The sequence below is a fragment of the Gobio gobio genome (assembly GCF_949357685.1).
Source record: "Gobio gobio genome assembly, chromosome: 24".
Lineage (NCBI taxonomy): Eukaryota > Metazoa > Chordata > Actinopteri > Cypriniformes > Gobionidae > Gobio > Gobio gobio.
In genome coordinates this window covers 27684603-27702309 of record NC_137120.1, presented here as the reverse complement: position 1 = coordinate 27702309, position 17707 = coordinate 27684603, and the positions used below count along the sequence as shown (strand labels likewise).

Below are 17707 nucleotides of genomic sequence, written 5' to 3'. Positions count from 1 at the left end.
CGACGTCTTTAGTACCTTTTATGGGTCTTGAGAGTGAACCGTGCCATTGTGCCAATGGAGGCCTTTCAGAGCCATCAGATTTCAACTAAAATATCTTCATTTCTGTTCCGAAGATGAACGGAGGTCTTACGGGTGTCGAACGACATGAGGGTAAGTAATTAATGACAGAATTTTCATTTTGGGTGAACTAACCCTTTAAGTCTAAAACATGCCACAAACCGCGCATCATCCAACCGGAGCTCCTGGACTAAATTATTGTAAGCATCATACGGTTTTCTTCGCCGTATAATGTCGTGCACCCACAAACGTCACTGTGAACCGACATTCTTCTCCCTGTTCACTTCAAAAGCCAACGCATGAGCCAACTTTCTCTTTCTCTACATTTTGTATCTCTGCACCACATAGCACTCTTGTTGCAGCTGTTGTTATAGCAACAAAAGTCGCCCTCGGCTGCTATAGGAACCAAATGCTTCCAGCTTTTTTTTTTTACTAAAAAGAGAGCTCTTGTCAACTTTTTCTTGTCAAAAAACACGTCAAGTGTGAACACAGCCTTACAGTGTATTTGTACTGTATTAAAAACATTCTCAAGTACATTTTTAATGCATTTAATAGTATGCATTTTTCACCTGGGATATACACCTAGGATGACTTGAGGGTGAGTAAATTATGGGCTAATTTTCATTTTTGGGTGAACTATCCCTTACACTGTTCAAAATAAAGGTTCTTTATTGGCATCTTTGGTTCCATGAAGAACCTTTAACATCCATGGAAACTTTCCATTCCACAAAAGGTTCTTTATGGTGGAAAAGATTTAATGTTCATCAATCTAAGAAAAAAATGGTTCTTTAAAAACTGTTTGGGGAACCAAAAATATCTCTTTAAATGGCATATGCTCCAAAAACCCTCCCTTTAGGTTCAAAAAGGTACAAAAGAGTTTCACTTCTAATGGGATTTTATTACACAAGACAATGACATAATAGTCATTAATAAAAACAAATACACATTGCAGTTGTGCAAAATGTACAACTCTTATAAAATATCTGAAGTTTTAAAAACAGATCATACGTATTCACATAATTCATTAAAAAATAGCATTTTGTCTTATAAAAATACTTTATCCTTCAGGGAAAAAAAATGTAAAGGATAGAAATGATAAACAGGACGGACAGAAAGGAGACAGATGGAGAAAAAGAGCGTCGGAGATAGACAATAAAACCCACAGATGGCCTGCCAGCCAACTGTTAACATGAAGATGAAAACATAAAATGCTACATTCAAAATAAAATGCACCCTGCATTTAAAATGCACCCTGTTAAGTACAGGTTATACAATCGAACAATAAAAAAACATACATACTTGTGGCACATCCATTATAAAGTCAGAAAGCACATGAAAAGTGAGTTTGCCAGTGTTTGAGTTAGGAACACTTCCATACGCACACCGCCAAACTTCCCCCAAAGAACATGTAAAGAAGGTTCTTCATTTCGTGCGTAATTTCGAAACCAAAGCCCTCGCCAATCACCACATGCCAAGAGTTCCCAAACTTCTTATCCATCGACTCCTTAATCATTTTAGCGGCACTCTGTTGAGAAAGAAATAACCGTAGGAAATGAAAAATCACAAGGGAGATCGTATTAATATCGCAACGGCTTCTCCTAGATGACAATGTGAGCTAACCTCATTATTAGTGGCAAACTTCTCGCACGCTGTGACGCAGAGCTCCATGGTTTCCACCCGCATCTCCTCAGGCATATCTGTGTGCTGTGGAGGAAATATACGTTGCGGGTCAATTTGACCCACATCGATTTTTGGTGGATTGATGTTTTTCATGAAGTTGTGTGACTTTTTTCTCATTTAGGGTAATGAACATGCCTGCAAAGTGCCAACACTCTGGCATGTTGTGAAATGTGCATGCGAAAGTCACACCGATCAGGCATAACATTATGACCATTTCATTTCATTTCATCACGGCACCTGTTAGTGGGTGGATATATTAGGCAGCAAGTGAACATTTTGTCCTCACAGTTGATGTGTTAGAAGCAGGAAAAATGGGCAAGCGTAAGGATTTGAGTGAGTTTGACAAGGGCCAAGTTGTGATGACTAGACGACTGGGTCAGAGCATCTCCAAAACTGCAGCTCTTGAGGGGTGTTCCCGGTCTGCAGTGGTCAGTATCTATCAAAAGTGGTCCAAAGGAGAAACAGTGATGAACCGGCGACAGGGTCATGGATGGCAGAGGTTCATTGATGCATGTGAGGAGCGAAGGCTGGCCCGTGTATACAATACAATACTAGGTCAGTACAATATTAGGTCATAATGTTATGCCTGATGATCGGTGTATATTACAATTACGATGTTTGCGTTCTTCTGTGATAATAAGAATATTTTTAACACAGAAATAACGATACTGTGTGGTTGAAAAGACTGTTTGTGAAGCTGTTTAATACCTATACATGACAAATGATTTCTCTGGGTCAGCAGCAGCGCAAACGCAGATCTGAATGTTTGTCAAATATTTAATAGACAAAGAGAATGTTATTTAGGAATAAGATCGCGTGGGTGTCTGAATCGAGATTGTGACCTTTTAACGATCAAATAGAGCAGCTCTAATTGACACTTACATTTATGCATTTGGCAGACATTTTTATTTAAAAAGTACACTGTGTTTAACAGCGTACAGGTAATGCATGGGGGATTCCCGGTAATGCACTGGGAATCGAACCTATGACCTTGGCGTTGTGAGTGCACTGTAAAAAAAATAAGTTTCTGCCTTAAATTTAAGGACAAACAACTTGGATGTTTAAGTAATTTCAACTAACTTAAACAATTTGTTGAATCTTGTATAACTTATGAAAAAAGTTGAAAATTGCTTAACTTATTTTGATGAGTTAAAGCAATGTAAAAGCATATGTTCTCATAACTAATTGATCATATTTTTTTTTACAGTATGCCTACTGTTTGAGTTCAGGAAAGCACACAGAAAAACGTTTTTTTTTTTAAATAGTTATACTGTTTATTATGGAAGCTTGTATCCGACATAAAAACATAAAAAGAAAAAAAGTAATTCTGACTTTTTCCCCTCAGAATTGTCTATATCTTGCAATTCTTTAGAACTTTTAAACACTCAATTTGTTGTGAATTTTTTTCTCACAATTTGAGAAACAAATTTCGTATTGCAATTTTATATCTCACAAATCTGATTTTATTTAAAAAAGAAATTAATATAAAATTGCAATTGTGAAAAAAAAGTTGGAATTGTGAGATAAAAAAAAAAAAATCACAACTAACTTTTGTACTATTCTGTGACGGAAAGAAGATTCCATATTTTATAATATTCATAACTTGTGAAAAAAAAAAGTAACAATAGTTTTACATTTTTTATTTGTATAATGATTGTACGTCAAATGTTCTCATTTGGGGTTTTTTTGTTTTGTTTTTTTGTAATGGTGTAAATGAGTACACAGTACACATAAATAAGTATTAATGTTAATATTTTTACCAGATTTTTGGTGGTTTCTGAAGTGTGATTTTTGGTGAATTATTTGACAAGCACCATCAAAATCATCCCCAGAATTTGAACCTAATAAAATGAGATCATGGAAGATTCAAACCCATTCATGCAACAGTTTTTACCCGTATGAGAGGAAAGCTGTGTAGTCTCTTATAGTCTGCCTCGTCCTTCTTGCCATCAACTGTCTCTGCCATGATGTTTAGATCTGGAAGATGAAACATGGACATATTTAATATACCAGAAATTAGAAACTGTGGTAGGACATTTCTATCATCATAGGGTTCAATAACATGATATTACCATGGTACATTGTGTGCAAACAACGTTAATGCCATAGTAGTTTTTTTTATAATATAAATATTATATAAATACATATTTTAAGGTGGTTACTAATAGTTCTGCATGTTTATGAACCGATTATTTTGCTTGGAAACCGTACAGTGTCATATCAGGCAACCTGCTAGCTTGTTAGCACTGTTAGCTCTGTTAGATTGGCTGGGTCTCTAGCTTTTATTTCCATTAAAGTTTTCCCGCCACCTAAGTATTTAACGTTGCATATAAACTAACGCGGGAAGTTTTAAGAGACATTTACGTACCGTGATGAAAAGAAACTCAAGTTCTATTTGCTTAAACCGACGTCGCTAAGGAGCCCATGTCCACCATAGCAACCACTCCTGCGCGTCAGCTGAGCGCGTAACCCCGCCTTTCGCAAAGTGTAGCTCGTCGTGATTGGTCCGTGGGTGTGTCGCGAACACGTCATGCACCGGTATATAAAGAATTTCTATGGTCATTTAGCAATATTTTTTTAGTCTTCTTTATTTCGTAATATCTATTGGGACAAAGCATGGAAATGCACAATACTACATAGGATTTATCCATGTCTTGTTTAGGATTATTTTAGAAGGATTGTTTCGCACTAAACCTGGGGTGTGTCATATATGTGTGTATTTGATGTGCTTTTTCATTTGCAGAATGATATTTTGGAATGTAAAGATTAATAGCCTACATTATGTAATATTTTACTTTATTAAAAAAAATACCAAATACATAAGAAGTTGGCTCTTTGGATTTACATTTCTTATATTTTAAAGACTTTAAATTATAAATAAAAATTTTGCAACACGCTTTAAATAAAGATGTAGGGTGGGACTTGATTTTGGGAATTGATTGGATGGCTGGATGGTTGTGGTTTGCTATTGTTCGATCTCATGTGAGTGACAGGTTATCCCGCCCTCACGCCAGTAAACGTATCATCATAGAAGAGATGGAATGATGTGCATGGATAAATCATTTATAAAAATACACTCAAAAAAATCAAGCAGGCCCTTCATAGATATGACACTTTAAATTCTGTTCACTTTACTTAAAGGTGCAGTGTGTAATATCTATGAGGATCTATTGACAGAAATGCAATATATATAACTATGTTTTCAGTGGTGTATAAAGACCTTACATAATGTACCATTATGTTTTTATTACTTTAGAATGAGGCATTTCTATCTACATACACCGTGGGTCCTCTTAGAGTCAAATCGCCATTTTGTGCCGCCATATTTCTACAGTAGCCCTGAATGGACAAACTGCTTTACAGAGTGCTAGCCACTCTCTGCTGTCTCAGACGACCACATCTTTGTCCTGTGTCGGCCACCGTAGCTTGTGCTTCGAAAGGGAGGGGTGAACGGTGGGCGGTTGCAATTCACAACCTCACCACTAGATGTCACTAAAATTTACACAGTGCACCTTTAAACATAGGCTGCGTCCGAAATCGCGTACTATGTGAGTAGGTACTACATTTGAATTTGAACGAACTTCGCGACCATTAAAAAAGTATGTTCTATATAGTATGAATAAATGTAGTATGAATGTAATCCGGACGTACTACATCCGCCATGTTGTCATTATCATGTGACCTACCAGCGTCAGTTGCATCCCATTACCTCCATTCATAAATCGTCTCCCGTGGCCTCATGGGATAGTAAAGTGTCCATCGTATGCACACTTCAGAATCTCGCCCGAAGTAGGTCATCCGTGTACTTTTCGCCTAATGTTTTTCGAATACTATGAATTCGGACATACTACTCTGTGGGCGTACTGTTTTTTTTGCAGTGTTGGGGAAAGTTACTTTGAAAAGTAATGCATTACAATATTACGTTACTCCCTTAAAAAGTAACTAATTGAGTTACTTAGTTACTTTTTAAGAAAAGTAATGCGTTACGTTACTTTTGCGTTACTTTTTCTCACCTGGGCTGGGCTTGTTTTTTGTTTTGTTTTTTGTTTTATAACAACAAAGTTATATTTTTGTGCAACGGTAAAGAACTCTTCATACCAAAATTGAAATAATAAGCCACAGGCTGAAGTAAAAATGCTAATTCACGCATGAACAGTAGAGGGCGCAGCTCTGCTGCCATTCTAGATAATGGAAGAATAGGATGCAGGAGAAAAAAGTTTTACCAATAAAAACTAAAAATCTAGTAATTTTCATCATCAAAGGTCAGCAGCAAGACATCGGTAAATTAAATATAAAGGTAGATTATGCATCAAAATTGTTGTTTTATTTAACATTTAATTATTGGAGGTTTGCATAGTATTCTGATTTTGCATTTGACTGATTTAATTCATTTTAAGGAGTACAGAATCTTTATTGTGCAAGTGAGATAAATAAATGCTCACATTTAGTCTAGAACTACAATAACCATCATGTTTACACACAACGCCTCTGCACTTATTTTTCTCAACATGGGGGCAGGAGAGCTGGCAGTCAAATTAATGTGAAAAAGTAACTCAGATATTTTGTTGTAAATTTGAAAAGTAATGCGTTACTTTACTAGTTACTTGGAAAAAAGTAATATTATTACGTAACTCAAGTTACTTGTAATGCGTTACCCCCAACACTGTTTTTTTGCATACTATATAGTAGAGAAGTATTTGATTTCGGACACAGCTATAGACTATTTATGCCTAACTAATCTAATTTTGTCTTACAATTTAATTTCATTGTGTTCAATTAACCTAGTTCGAACTGAAGTTTACTTCATTCATTTGTGTTAAAACTACATGAATCCTTTTTGTTGACATAACTAACTGGGCAGTCAATCTGTAGTTCCCAGCATGCTTTGCAAGGGGGGACTGCATGCATTAGGAGAGGAAATTTAGGGGTTAAAGCGTTATTGTATGTGTTTTTCTGTAAAGGGAAAGATGTTGTTAGGTAATGATAGTGTTTAATGTTCAGTTTGTTGGACATTTAATGGGTAACTTCAGTGATTTAGCATTAAGCTTTGTATCAGTAGAAACCCCATAGTATATTTGAATTATGGTACTTTCCCCCCTCATATCTAGCCTGGCTCTGCCCTCGTACTTCCGCTCAATTTTCATTTACCTTCAGTACTACGTCTGGGACTGCTGTATATGCTTAGGTTTTCGCCCGAACTATTTTTTACCGGTCCAATCAGCGAACAGAGGGAGTGGCTGAGAGCGATGGCGTTGATGTTGTGCGCTAGTGTGAGTTGTAGTTCAGTAATGGCGGCAGTGAAAGATGCGAGTGTGTGGCACTGGCACCGCTGACGAATGTCCAGAAGTTAAAGCCGGAGTGTGGCGAGGTGGACGAGCGAGCGAGATTGAGAATGAGACACACCGGTCTCGAGTCCTCTCATGAGGGAGCACAGAGGCATATAAGGACGGGCGACACCGGTGAAGGACGAGAGAGGACCAGGCCTGGATTTTAAGTTGTGTTTTGTTATGTATGTGCGCGGCAGTTGTTCGTGAGGGGCACCGCTTTTACTTTCATTTTGTGTTTATTATTTGATTGAAAGTTGTTAAACGTTCGCCGGTTCCCGCCTCCTTCTTCCCTGAACAAATGAACTCCGTTACACGAAGCAAGAACAATCACTGCTGTACTCCTGAGTTGTGTTGGTGGCCATGATGTTGTGGTCCGGGGAAAGTATTTTTCAGCTCGCTCCGTTAGTGGTGAAGGAGTTGGCTGAAGCCGTCCGTCTCCCACCACCCGCGAGAAAAACCCAGGCTGAATTACCGACTGCTTTTGACAAACACCAAGGTCGTGTGGTAATGTTTTCAAGAATATATCACTTCAAAATTCACTGTTTATATCCTTTATTGACCCCTGCAGAGCACCGTACGGTTGCGTGCGCTGTAATTTGGATGCATTTCTAGACTTTTATTTCTTTAAATTCTGGCAAGTGTTTACAAGAGCAAAATATTTCATCACCGCTCAAAAAATAAAAGAAGAAAAGCACGTAAACATTTGAATTGGGCTGTTATTTACGGTAGCATTTATTCTTATCATACCAAGCATATGACATTTTAATTACAGCATATACAGTCATGTTATGATTGCACGATATATGGACCACGAGAGCAGCGCGTTCCGATCATAAAACTCTCCTCTCCACCGTGAATAAATCACAATACGAATGCACGAGGTTTGAGGGGGTGTGTGAGAATCAAAGGCGAACGGCGCGTGACATACGTCACGACCAAACGTTAGCGATTGGTTAGGCAGATTCAGAGTGACTCTTGGCAGATCCAATAGTTTTAAACTTCAACAGAGTTCCCGCCTTCAAGGAAGTAAACGCTTGTCAATGGAGAGTGGCCAGACTCTATGTACAAATGAAATGTACGAGAATCTGGTAAGACCAGGCTACCTCATATCACCCTGAGACGAGAATTTTTGGCCAGAGGCTAAAAACTACAGCCAGTAGAAGGAGCTGGTCCGCATATTTTCAACCCGCCCACAGTGGCGAGATCTCTCGGCTCGGCCTCGGGCATTCAAGACGGAGCGGTGCAGAGCAAAGTGAGTGTTTCAACTTTTCAATGAATTCCTATGAAAGTTTACCTTCCATATGCGATCAGAAAACTCGCCAGACTGGACACGCGCTGAGAATGAAAGCCGCGCTTACCTCAGCTCTGCTCAGCTCTTCCCTCTCGTGCTGAATAAAAATCTGGGGACTCCTGCTGCGTTTGTCCTGTGACTTTCGTTCGGCTCACTCACACTTTATTGAAAAGACACGTTCAGTTTTTAATTGTAGTGTTTATTCTCTAACTGAACGAAATTATTGTATTATTATGAAGATCAAAACGACGCTGGGGGCGGTGTAGGGATAGGCCTGGTAGGGCAGCGAAGCAAATGCATTCTGGGAGTTGTTGTCTTTCATCCACATGAGACAAAAATACATTTTCTGTCTTTTCTCAGTCTAGAAGGCACCAAATTCAAAAATAATTACACATTTCTACTACATAAATGACACAGTTTAAATACACATTCATCTTCCCAGCGCTGAAGTGCCCCTTTAATGTAGTTTATAATGTTTTTGAATTTTGTGGTTATGGTGAAGAGTGGCGCCTGTGTTTAGGCTGTGTGATGATGCTTATAATTGATTTTCCAATTAAATGTTTTAATTTAAGTTTGACAAGTATAAAAAAAGTCATGTGATAAGTATATAAATATCATTTAAACCGTATTTGAAAAAATGACATTGTTCCAAATTGAATTGGACCAACTCAATTACATTTCATTGCATGAATTAGTTTTTTTTATGAGTTGAGGCTACACATTTTTATTGGATGGAAAACCTGCCCTCAATTAAATTGAGCTTGTCCAATAATTTTTTTTGAGTGAATTCACCCAAAATTAATATTATGTTATAATTTACTTGTCTCCATATTATTCCAAACCTTTAGGCTGCATGTTGACAAATCTTTAATCCACACAATAAGTAGGCCTAAATGATAATTTTTTTTTTTCTTTTTTTTTTTTTTCTTTTTTTGTAAACTATCCCTTTAAGCTCAGTATTTTATGAGTACACACACCAGCTGTGTCATGTCCCCATGTAACCTCACTGACAAAAACTGCTGTCTAGATGCTGCATCGGTCCCACTATATTCATCTTTTGTTGTTTTCTCTCTCACTTTTTACTGACCTGTATTAAGCTCTAGATACATCTGTGCACAGCTGGTGAGTTTGGCCCAGATAACCGTCACACTGATCTGAGACATGTCAGCAAGAGTTTATAGTTATTAATGCAGCACTATCATTTTTAGTGAAATTATCGCTTACTTGACCCAATAAAAACATTTTAGTTCCTCATTTCAGTCAAATAAAAGGCATGAATTATAGATATGCTATGCAGTTAAAAGTTAACAGCAGAGAAACTTTACAATAAAGCTCAAATGTGTGATTTGAAATACTGAATACTTTCTCCTTTATCCCAATTTAATATTCAGGGACAGCCTTAAGCTAGCCATTTGTAGGTTAGGATATACAGTAAATGCATTAGGATTTTGCGGCACAGCATTTGATCATCTAAAAGCTTTACGTGAGTTTCACAGACAGACCATGCTTTGATTTGTGGATTAGGGGATTTTCAGTACTAGATAGATTTACAAATAAAAGCAGGGGGAGGGGATAATCTAACCTCTGATTTGAGAAAGAATATAAAGGAGGTTAAGAATGGTACCTTATGAGAAGAAGGGAAGAGGCTTGCAACAGATGGGAGTCTGGCTGCGTAATGAACACAGTGAGCGTTACTACTTAGAAGATCGGCACTTTATGAATGCGTCTAACAAATGCTGCAGGGAATAAAGACCATCCTTGCTGTGATATAATTTTTTATGGGATTGTATTTTCTTGTAAGGATGCCCAGTTGACTTATTTGCGATTATTAAACTTTGAACATTATTGAAAAGATTCAATTAATTGAAATGGCAAATACAGTGATTGTACAGAGGAGGAAATGCACAGAGAGAAAAAAGGTTGCTGGTGGGAGAGAAGCATCAGGGGTCAGTGTGATGGAGGGGTGATTAACACACATCTATTATTCAACAGCAGCATGAAGAGAGTGGAAGAGAGGATGAGAATGGGAATAACCAGGATTTGCATTCTAAACATTACAGTTTTTCTCAGTCGCTTTGGTACATTTCTCAGATCAGAATTGAAATTCTCAAAACTACCTGTTCAATCTTCACATCATTGTGTCACTTGTGCACATCAAAAAAGCAGTTTCTCATTTCTTTGAACAAGTTGCAAATGCTTTGGTACATCCATGCAAATGATTATGTACAATTCTCTGCTGTTTCCTACATTATCAATTGCTTACGTCATGTTGATCAAAATGTATTATAATGGGTCTCTGTTGAATAGTCTCACCCCAACAACATTTAGGCATTAGTTCATAGCATAAGTCTTTACATTCAAAATGGTTGAATAAGTTGTCATAATATGTCAAGCATATTTCTATAAATTTCCATTAGACGTTCACATTTCTACTTTTGTTTTTTTTTCTTTTTTTTTCTTTGTGCTATGCAGTGCTGTCTTTTCCTTTCTGTATCGTAATGACATGGTCTGTCAACAAATTACAGTACAAACAGTAAAAGCGTAAATGTGAATCTTGTCCAGTCTCTTGCAATCAAACTCCCACATACACTAAGGTGTAACCTACAATTTACAATAATTGTCATCAAAACTTTAGCCATAGTTTACATCAGAACATCCCTCCAGTGTATACACTGTTATATTGACAACATGACTAAGCAATTTGACCGTCTTATCCGTACACAATGACACAAGGACTTGTCATTCTGTTGGCACTGACATGTTCATTGACACAGATATTTACTTTTGAGAGATGAACTAAGGATTTTGAGCAAGAGACTGGCTTTTGCAGGTAATCCATGGTGTTTTGCTATTTGTACGAATTGTTTTGAGAAATGCACTTACTATTTTGCAAATGTCGAGGATGATTCGAGAAATGTACCAAAGCGACAGAGAAAAACTGTAAACCAATTATAATCTCGTTGTGCATTCATAATTATTTCATGTATATATTTTTGGTTTTGTTTTGGATTGGTCTGAGGAGTATAGGGATAATAAATATAATGTGTACTCTTTTAACAGTCATGATCAAATTTATTTTGGTGATTATAATTGTTAGGGTGTTTTCAGACCATCAGGATGTTTTGTGATAGATAGATAGATAGATAGATAGATAGATAGATAGATAGATAGATAGATAGATAGATAGATAGATAGATAGATAGATAGATAGATAGATAGATAGATAGATAGATAGATAGATAGATAGATAGATAGATAGATAGATAGATAGTTCAAGACATCTAAAAAGTAAACAATTATACAAGTAAACAAGACAATGCACTTGCATATTTATTTTCTTCACCTTTTTAATATTTTCATCCACATGTGTCACAATATCATTGTAGATCCTTGGTGGTGCAAATATGAAGAAGCACTACACTGACATTACAGCTGATCATCAACCAATAGCAAGAGTCAAATAAACAGACAGGCACTTCCTTAAGCTTTTCTCTGTGATGGGGCAAGGGAGGGCTATAGGTACAATGCAATGGTAACATGACAAGATGCTAAATACTGTTTTACATTCATATTTTCACAGTGTCTGGGCTGTACATCAGATCTTCAAAATTTAGTGTGACGTTTAAGATACTAAGCTTCAAATAACACATTTTGCTTAAAATATTTTTGGATCTCGCTGAGTCTGTGAAAGAAGATACATTGCCGAGTAAGGACCCAGATACCAGATGCCAAAATACAAAAGATTTAAGACATGTTATGATAAAGATAACATGTTGCACACCTTTAAGTGCTGCCGGACTGAAATAACAGTGTATTCCGAGGGAAGTGACCCCAAGGGACCGGTAATAAAAAACAAGACAGGAAAAAGCTGCTCTGGGAAAGAAGCTAAAGCGCCACATTACACAAATAATGAAACAAGAGCAAGACAACTGCTGTGAGAATGAGCCACATCCATCTTATTAGAAAAACATTCTCTAGATCTGAAGGGACCACTGTGCGGTAATGCTTTGAGAAGAAGGGCATGAAGTAACACAAGCAACACGAGACACAAACAGGCCTTCGGCAGCAGCTCTATCCGAACAAACACAACCGCACACACAGACAAATCCCTTCCCTGCAGAAACGAACACTCAGAGAGAGTGTAGCTCTACGGTAAATACATTCTGTACATAGGCCAGGACCACGGCACAATTGTCATACATTTCAAGCCTTTTTTGTCTCATTTACCTCTACTCCTTAAAAAAGAAAGGTATCAACCCATGGCCCCGCTCATTGCCGGGGATGGGAGCTCTGAATACAGGGGTCCACGGGGTCCTTGACGGCCCCACCAAACACGTCCACATCTCGGTCCGTCCAGGGCACCACGTTCCCCAGCCGTGGCGATTCTGGGCAAGCCGCCAGAGAGGCCACTTCTGTTGGCGACAAGACTCGGTCCCACAGGTTAAATAATGAAAGCTCCCCAACAAGAGCCTGGGATGCGTCAAACCGCCCACCAAGGGTGTCCTGCAGTGTGGAGAGACAAAGGGTTAAGCATTTATATTGCATCAAAAATAATGGTACCTTTAAGGGACAACACCTTGTCAAAGGGGTAGTACCCTCAAAGGTACACCTTAAGGACTCCTGAAGGATGCAAACAGTGTCAAGGGAAAAATGTGCAAAAATTGTACCTTAAGGGGTAAAACAGCTTGTCACTGTGCAGTAAAAGGACAACTTTGTACCTTATCAACTCCTAAAAAGTGCATATTAGTAGCTTAAGCCACGTTTCCACCACAGGAACTTTCCCCAGGAACTAGGAATTTTGGGGTGGTAATCGGTATGATTCGACAGCAGGAGCAAGGGTCTAAATGAAGTTGCGGGTAAAAATGTTCCCCTCAAAACATCCCTGCTCGTGAGGTATCCATCCATCCATCTTCTTCCGCTTATCCGGGGCCGGGTCGGCGGGGCAACAGTCTAAGCAGAGATGCCCAGACTTCCCTCTCCCTAGCCACTTCCTCCAGCTCCTCCAGGGGAACCCCGAGACGTTCCCAGGCCAGCCGGGAGACATAATCCCTCCAGCGTGTCCTAGGTCTTTCCCGGGGCCTCCTCCCAGTGGGACGTGCCCGGAGAACCTCCCTGGGAAGGCCTCCTGGAGGCATCCGAAATAGATGCCCGAGCCACCTCAGCTGGCTCCTCTTGATGTCAACTCGCCCGGCATGGTGCAGCCGGGGCCCCACCCTGGAGCCAGGCCCGGGGTTGGGGCTCGTAGTGCCTGGTGGGCTGGCCTCCCCCCATGGGGCCCGGCCGGGCTCAGCCCGAATGAGCGCCCCTCCTTGAACTGTCCCCTTATCGTGGTGGAGGGGTTTGAGTACCCGATTGATCCTAGGAGCTATATTGTCCAGGGCTATATGCCCCTGGTAGGGTCTCCCAAGGCAAACAGGTCCTCGTGACGGGTCAGACTAAGAGCGGTTCAGAAGCCCACTATGACTAATGAAAAATCAAGGACCGAGACGATGCCCGGCATGTCGCAGCCGAGGCCCCGGCCGGGCTCAGCCTGAATGAGCGACGTGGGGCCGCCCTCCCGAGGGGTCACCACCTGCAGGAGGGATCGTAAGGGGCCAGTGCATAGTGGATCGGGCGACAGTCGAAGGCGAGGCCCCCGACGACCCGATCTCTCAACACGGAAACTGGCTCGTGAGGTAGTAATTTTTAAAAGTTCATAGGAACTTTCGGGGGTGGGACTTGGGTGCTGAACATGCTGATTTGTTGAGTTCACGCAGCATTTTATTTCAACCACCATTTTTAAAAGTCTGTTGCAGTGCGTGCAGTAAGAGTTGTTTGCTATTCGAATCAGCAATGAAGTTTAAAAAATACGACAGATGATTCGACAAAGAGGTTCAGGTTTTATTAAGCTTATATGCGGAGGAATGAAATCCAGCGGGAACTGGAAAGTCGTGCACAGTCAGCGGACTAATCTTCACAGTACTTTAGACCGCGATAGAAACGCAGACAGCAACAAGTCTGAGGGGAAAAAAGTTCCTGGGGAAAAAGTTCTTGGGGCAAATTGGAAACTGGGCTTTAGAGTTGAAAATGTCCCCTTAGGGTACTACTATGAACCTTTTAGGGGTGCAAAAGGTACTACCCCATTGACAAGCTGTTGCACCCTTAAAGCTTACAATTTTGTAAATTTTTCTGACAGTGAAGGTGTACCTTTGAGGGTATATTCAGACTCTTCCAGAATTCCCTGTCTTGCTCACCTGTTCCTGACCCAATACCAAGACTCCCCCGGATTTGATTGGGTACCATGCGGACAACCCTTCACCCCGTCCTCTCAACTTTCCGCTTTGATATGCTTTCCAAACTCCATCCCGTAGGGTCCAACTCACACATATGTGCTGCCAGATGCCCTGGGGCAAGGATAGAGGCAGCTGTGCCACCTGTAAATGGAGGGAACGGTTGAGTCCATCAACTGTATTATGCAAGGTTGCTGTGGATGGAAGGTGTAGCAGGTCTTACCTTATCATTGATGAGTAGTTCTGCGGGATTATGAATTCCTTGCAACAGGACAATTTCATTGGGTTGTTCCGGTACAGCATAGGAAAATGGCGTCCCAATTCCATTCTCGGCAGGCTTGAGCCAAAGACATGCCGTAAAGGCGTACATCTCTGGGATATTCCGCCTGACAAGCCCATACATGTAGTTAGTCCGCACAGGGAAGGAAAGTTTATACCCTTGTGGGTAACTGTAATCTGTAAGACCTGAGAGGAAAAGATTGAGAGAATGAGTTGAAAATGGAGAGACAGTTCCATCCCCTTTCCCCTGAGTTTGACCCAGCCTCCGCCTTACTCTGTTCCAGCTCTGCAATACGCTCTTGCAGGGTGTTGAGTCCCTGGTCGATGTGCTGGTGGTGGCTCTGGGTCTCTTTGCGGAGGTTCTTCCTCTCCTTCTCCAGCAGTCGAATCTTCTTTTCCAGCTCTCCCTCCAGATCCTCCACAGGCCTGCCTGGCTCGCCCACCACTACGCTCCCCAATGTGCTCACAGTATGCTCGGTGTGGTTCATCGCTGCAGGGCCTATTTCCAACTGAGAGAGAATTATGCAAGAAATCATTATTGCAAAACCTAATCAATCTTGTTCAGCATGTGTATCTGATTATATTAGATTCATTTGCATTACAAGAATTAAAGAGCTGATTTTCAGTGAATAACAACTTCGCTCTGTTCTGCAAACACCTAGTACATAGTTTTAGAAGACTTGGAATATGATGCACGAGTTATACAAACTACCTTTTAAAACATTTTATGATGCTTTAACATCCTTTTTGAAGCTTGAACAATCCCTCTAATTGCATAGAAAAGAGCGAGCACTACATTCTTCAAAACGTCCCCTTTATTGTTCCTCAGAAAAAAAGAAAGTCATTTGGCTTTGGAACGACATGAAGGAGAGTCCAATTCACATTTATTTGTATGGCAATTTTCACAATACACGTCGTTTCAAAGCAGATTTACAGAAAATGCATGTTTCAGTGATAATAAAATGTTGCCCTATTGAACAGCCCTAATCTAGCATTAAATCAAGACATCTTCTTTAATCTCTTTAAATGATGATGACAGAATTTCCATTATTTACTGCTAATCGGTAACAGTATTATTTTTGTTGTATTTATAAACTATTGAAGTATTTGTTAATATTTTGAGAATAAGTTTTCATTAAAATTTTACTTTTAGTAATTTTATGTGATTTTGTCATTTTTTTAAATATTTCTATTTAGCTTTATTTTCTATTTCGGTTTTAATTTTTAAAATATTTAACTATGCTAATATAGACACAATTAAATTAATAGTAGGCTAGAATTCCATCAAATTGAATTGAATAATCCTTACATAATTGAATTGAATAAACTGAACAATCCTTAATCAATTATTCAATTCAATTTGATGGAATTTTACTATTCATTAAATTAGGCTGTAGTGTAGTAATTTTAGTACTTTCAAGTAATTTTAAACATTTTATCTGCTATCTGCCAAGTTTTTCCATAATAGCCTATTTATATTTTATTTTATTCCAGCTTCATTTCAATTAACAAAAAATATTTTATTAGTTTTAGTTTTAGTTAATAACAACTCTGATCTGTAAGTCTATATCACAACATCTACAATTCAGGTGTGACTGGGGACAATGTCAGCTAAATGAGAACCTGTACTATTCTCCCCTCCCTCATGATTTATGTATATGCCTTTCTACCCAGGAAATGAACAAGATGGAGGGGAAAGGAATCACTCACTATAGGTGAGAAAGACACACAGAGACAGAGAGTAGCTACATTATCTATGAACAGGGACACTAAGTTCTGCCCCCAAATCGCCCTTTCTCTTGTACATTTTTATCTTTGCTAGTTTAACACTCTATGGCATCAAATTCCTTTTTAGACTAATAATTGTACTGTCAAGTCTTAAAGTGTTTAATATTACCAACCTCTAACTTCTCTATGCGATCTTTGAGTTGAAGAATCGCCCTCTCTAGTTCCTCCACAGCCCGCGCCGTCTGCAGCTGTACTGCAACCGAGCTGCTCACATCATCCCCGGCCATGTGGCGCCGGTTGCTCGCCCATACTCCCATACTCCGTTCGTTCAGACTCCTTTCCTCCAGTCCGCTCTCACACTCCGAGAGCTTCCCGGTGAGCTCCGTGATGGTCCTCTGGTCCATGAGGATCTGGTCGTTTTGTTGCATGACGATCTGGCGGAGCTCCTCAGCAGTGGTGCGGAGGCTCCAGTCCTCCTCGTCGGCAAACGGGTCATCTGCTTGTTGTCTCAAATCCCTCGATTTACAGTCAGTGATGGGAATAGGGGTACAAATGAGTCGATTGAGCGTGAACTGTTTAGGACTTGGCCCAGTCACGTCCCCAGTACTCAATTCATTGAGCGACGGCATCTCCAGGCCGATGTCCAACCCGCCTCCTTCATAGGATTCAGCACCATGGAGAGCTCCGAGCGGGCCGGGGTGTGCTACGGATCCAGGAAGCGGCTCCATGAGTGAGAGCGAGCGGTTGTCGGAAAGCGCCTGGGGCGCGGCGGCCGATGATCGCGAATACACGCTGGCGATGATGCAGATGACCGCGCCAAGAAAAGCCAGGAGGCCGGCGGAGACCAAAACCAAGACGAACTTCATCGCGCCAACTGAGATTTATCGTCACAATAAAAGCGCTGAATGTAGTTTTAAGGGTGTTTAATAAGCACTAAACAAAGTTTAAACGATATAACAGTTTTCTCCGTCAGAAGCAGGTCTGGATGAAATGAAGGTCGATCGCATCGGTTGTTTTTCCTCCGCTCTCAGTAGATGATGCTGTGCCTCCTCCTCTCGTGTTGCTAAGCGCCCCTC

At 40.0% G+C, this 17707-nt stretch overlaps 2 protein-coding genes across 2 annotated transcripts; both read right to left on the bottom strand.

Annotated features, from left to right (window-relative positions):
• Nucleotides 1-386: 386 nt before the first annotated feature.
• Nucleotides 387-4210, bottom strand: dnal4b (dynein, axonemal, light chain 4b). The gene is made up of 4 exons (XM_079807478.1): nt 4106-4210; nt 3632-3714; nt 1678-1761; nt 387-1582 (listed from the first exon to the last, which is right to left on the bottom strand). Exons 2-4 carry the CDS (start codon nt 3701-3703, stop codon nt 1418-1420), a joined length of 321 nt encoding a protein of 106 aa, XP_079663604.1. The 5' UTR covers nt 3704-3714; nt 4106-4210; the 3' UTR covers nt 387-1417.
• A 7455-nt stretch (nt 4211-11665) lies between these two features.
• nptxrb (neuronal pentraxin receptor b) lies at nt 11666-17700 on the bottom strand. The gene is made up of 5 exons (XM_079807690.1): nt 16805-17700; nt 15178-15412; nt 14848-15089; nt 14589-14768; nt 11666-12858 (listed from the first exon to the last, which is right to left on the bottom strand). The coding sequence occupies exons 1-5, from the start codon at nt 17495-17497 to the stop codon at nt 12625-12627; spliced, it is 1584 nt and encodes a 527-aa protein (XP_079663816.1). The 5' UTR covers nt 17498-17700; the 3' UTR covers nt 11666-12624.
• Nucleotides 17701-17707: the final 7 nt, after the last annotated feature.

What these genes read in the sequence shown, in the direction of transcription:
- dnal4b (XM_079807478.1), bottom strand. Translation starts at nt 3,703, where the DNA reads ATGGCAGAGACAGTTGATGGCAAGAAGGACGAGGCAGACTATAAGAGA. An exon ending in ACAGCTTTCCTCTCATACGG is followed by an intron (nt 1,762 to 3,631) that starts GTAAAAACTGTT and finishes TTTCCTCCACAG; the next exon opens with CACACAGATATGCCTGAGGA. An exon ending in AGTTTGCCACTAATAATGAG is followed by an intron (nt 1,583 to 1,677) that starts GTTAGCTCACAT and finishes CTTTCTCAACAG; the next exon opens with AGTGCCGCTAAAATGATTAA.
- nptxrb (XM_079807690.1), bottom strand. Translation starts at nt 17,497, where the DNA reads ATGAAGTTCGTCTTGGTTTTGGTCTCCGCCGGCCTCCTGGCTTTTCTT. An exon ending in TATTGCAGAGCTGGAACAGA is followed by an intron (nt 15,090 to 15,177) that starts GTAAGGCGGAGG and finishes TTTTCCTCTCAG; the next exon opens with GTCTTACAGATTACAGTTAC. An exon ending in AACTACTCATCAATGATAAG is followed by an intron (nt 14,769 to 14,847) that starts GTAAGACCTGCT and finishes CTCCATTTACAG; the next exon opens with GTGGCACAGCTGCCTCTATC.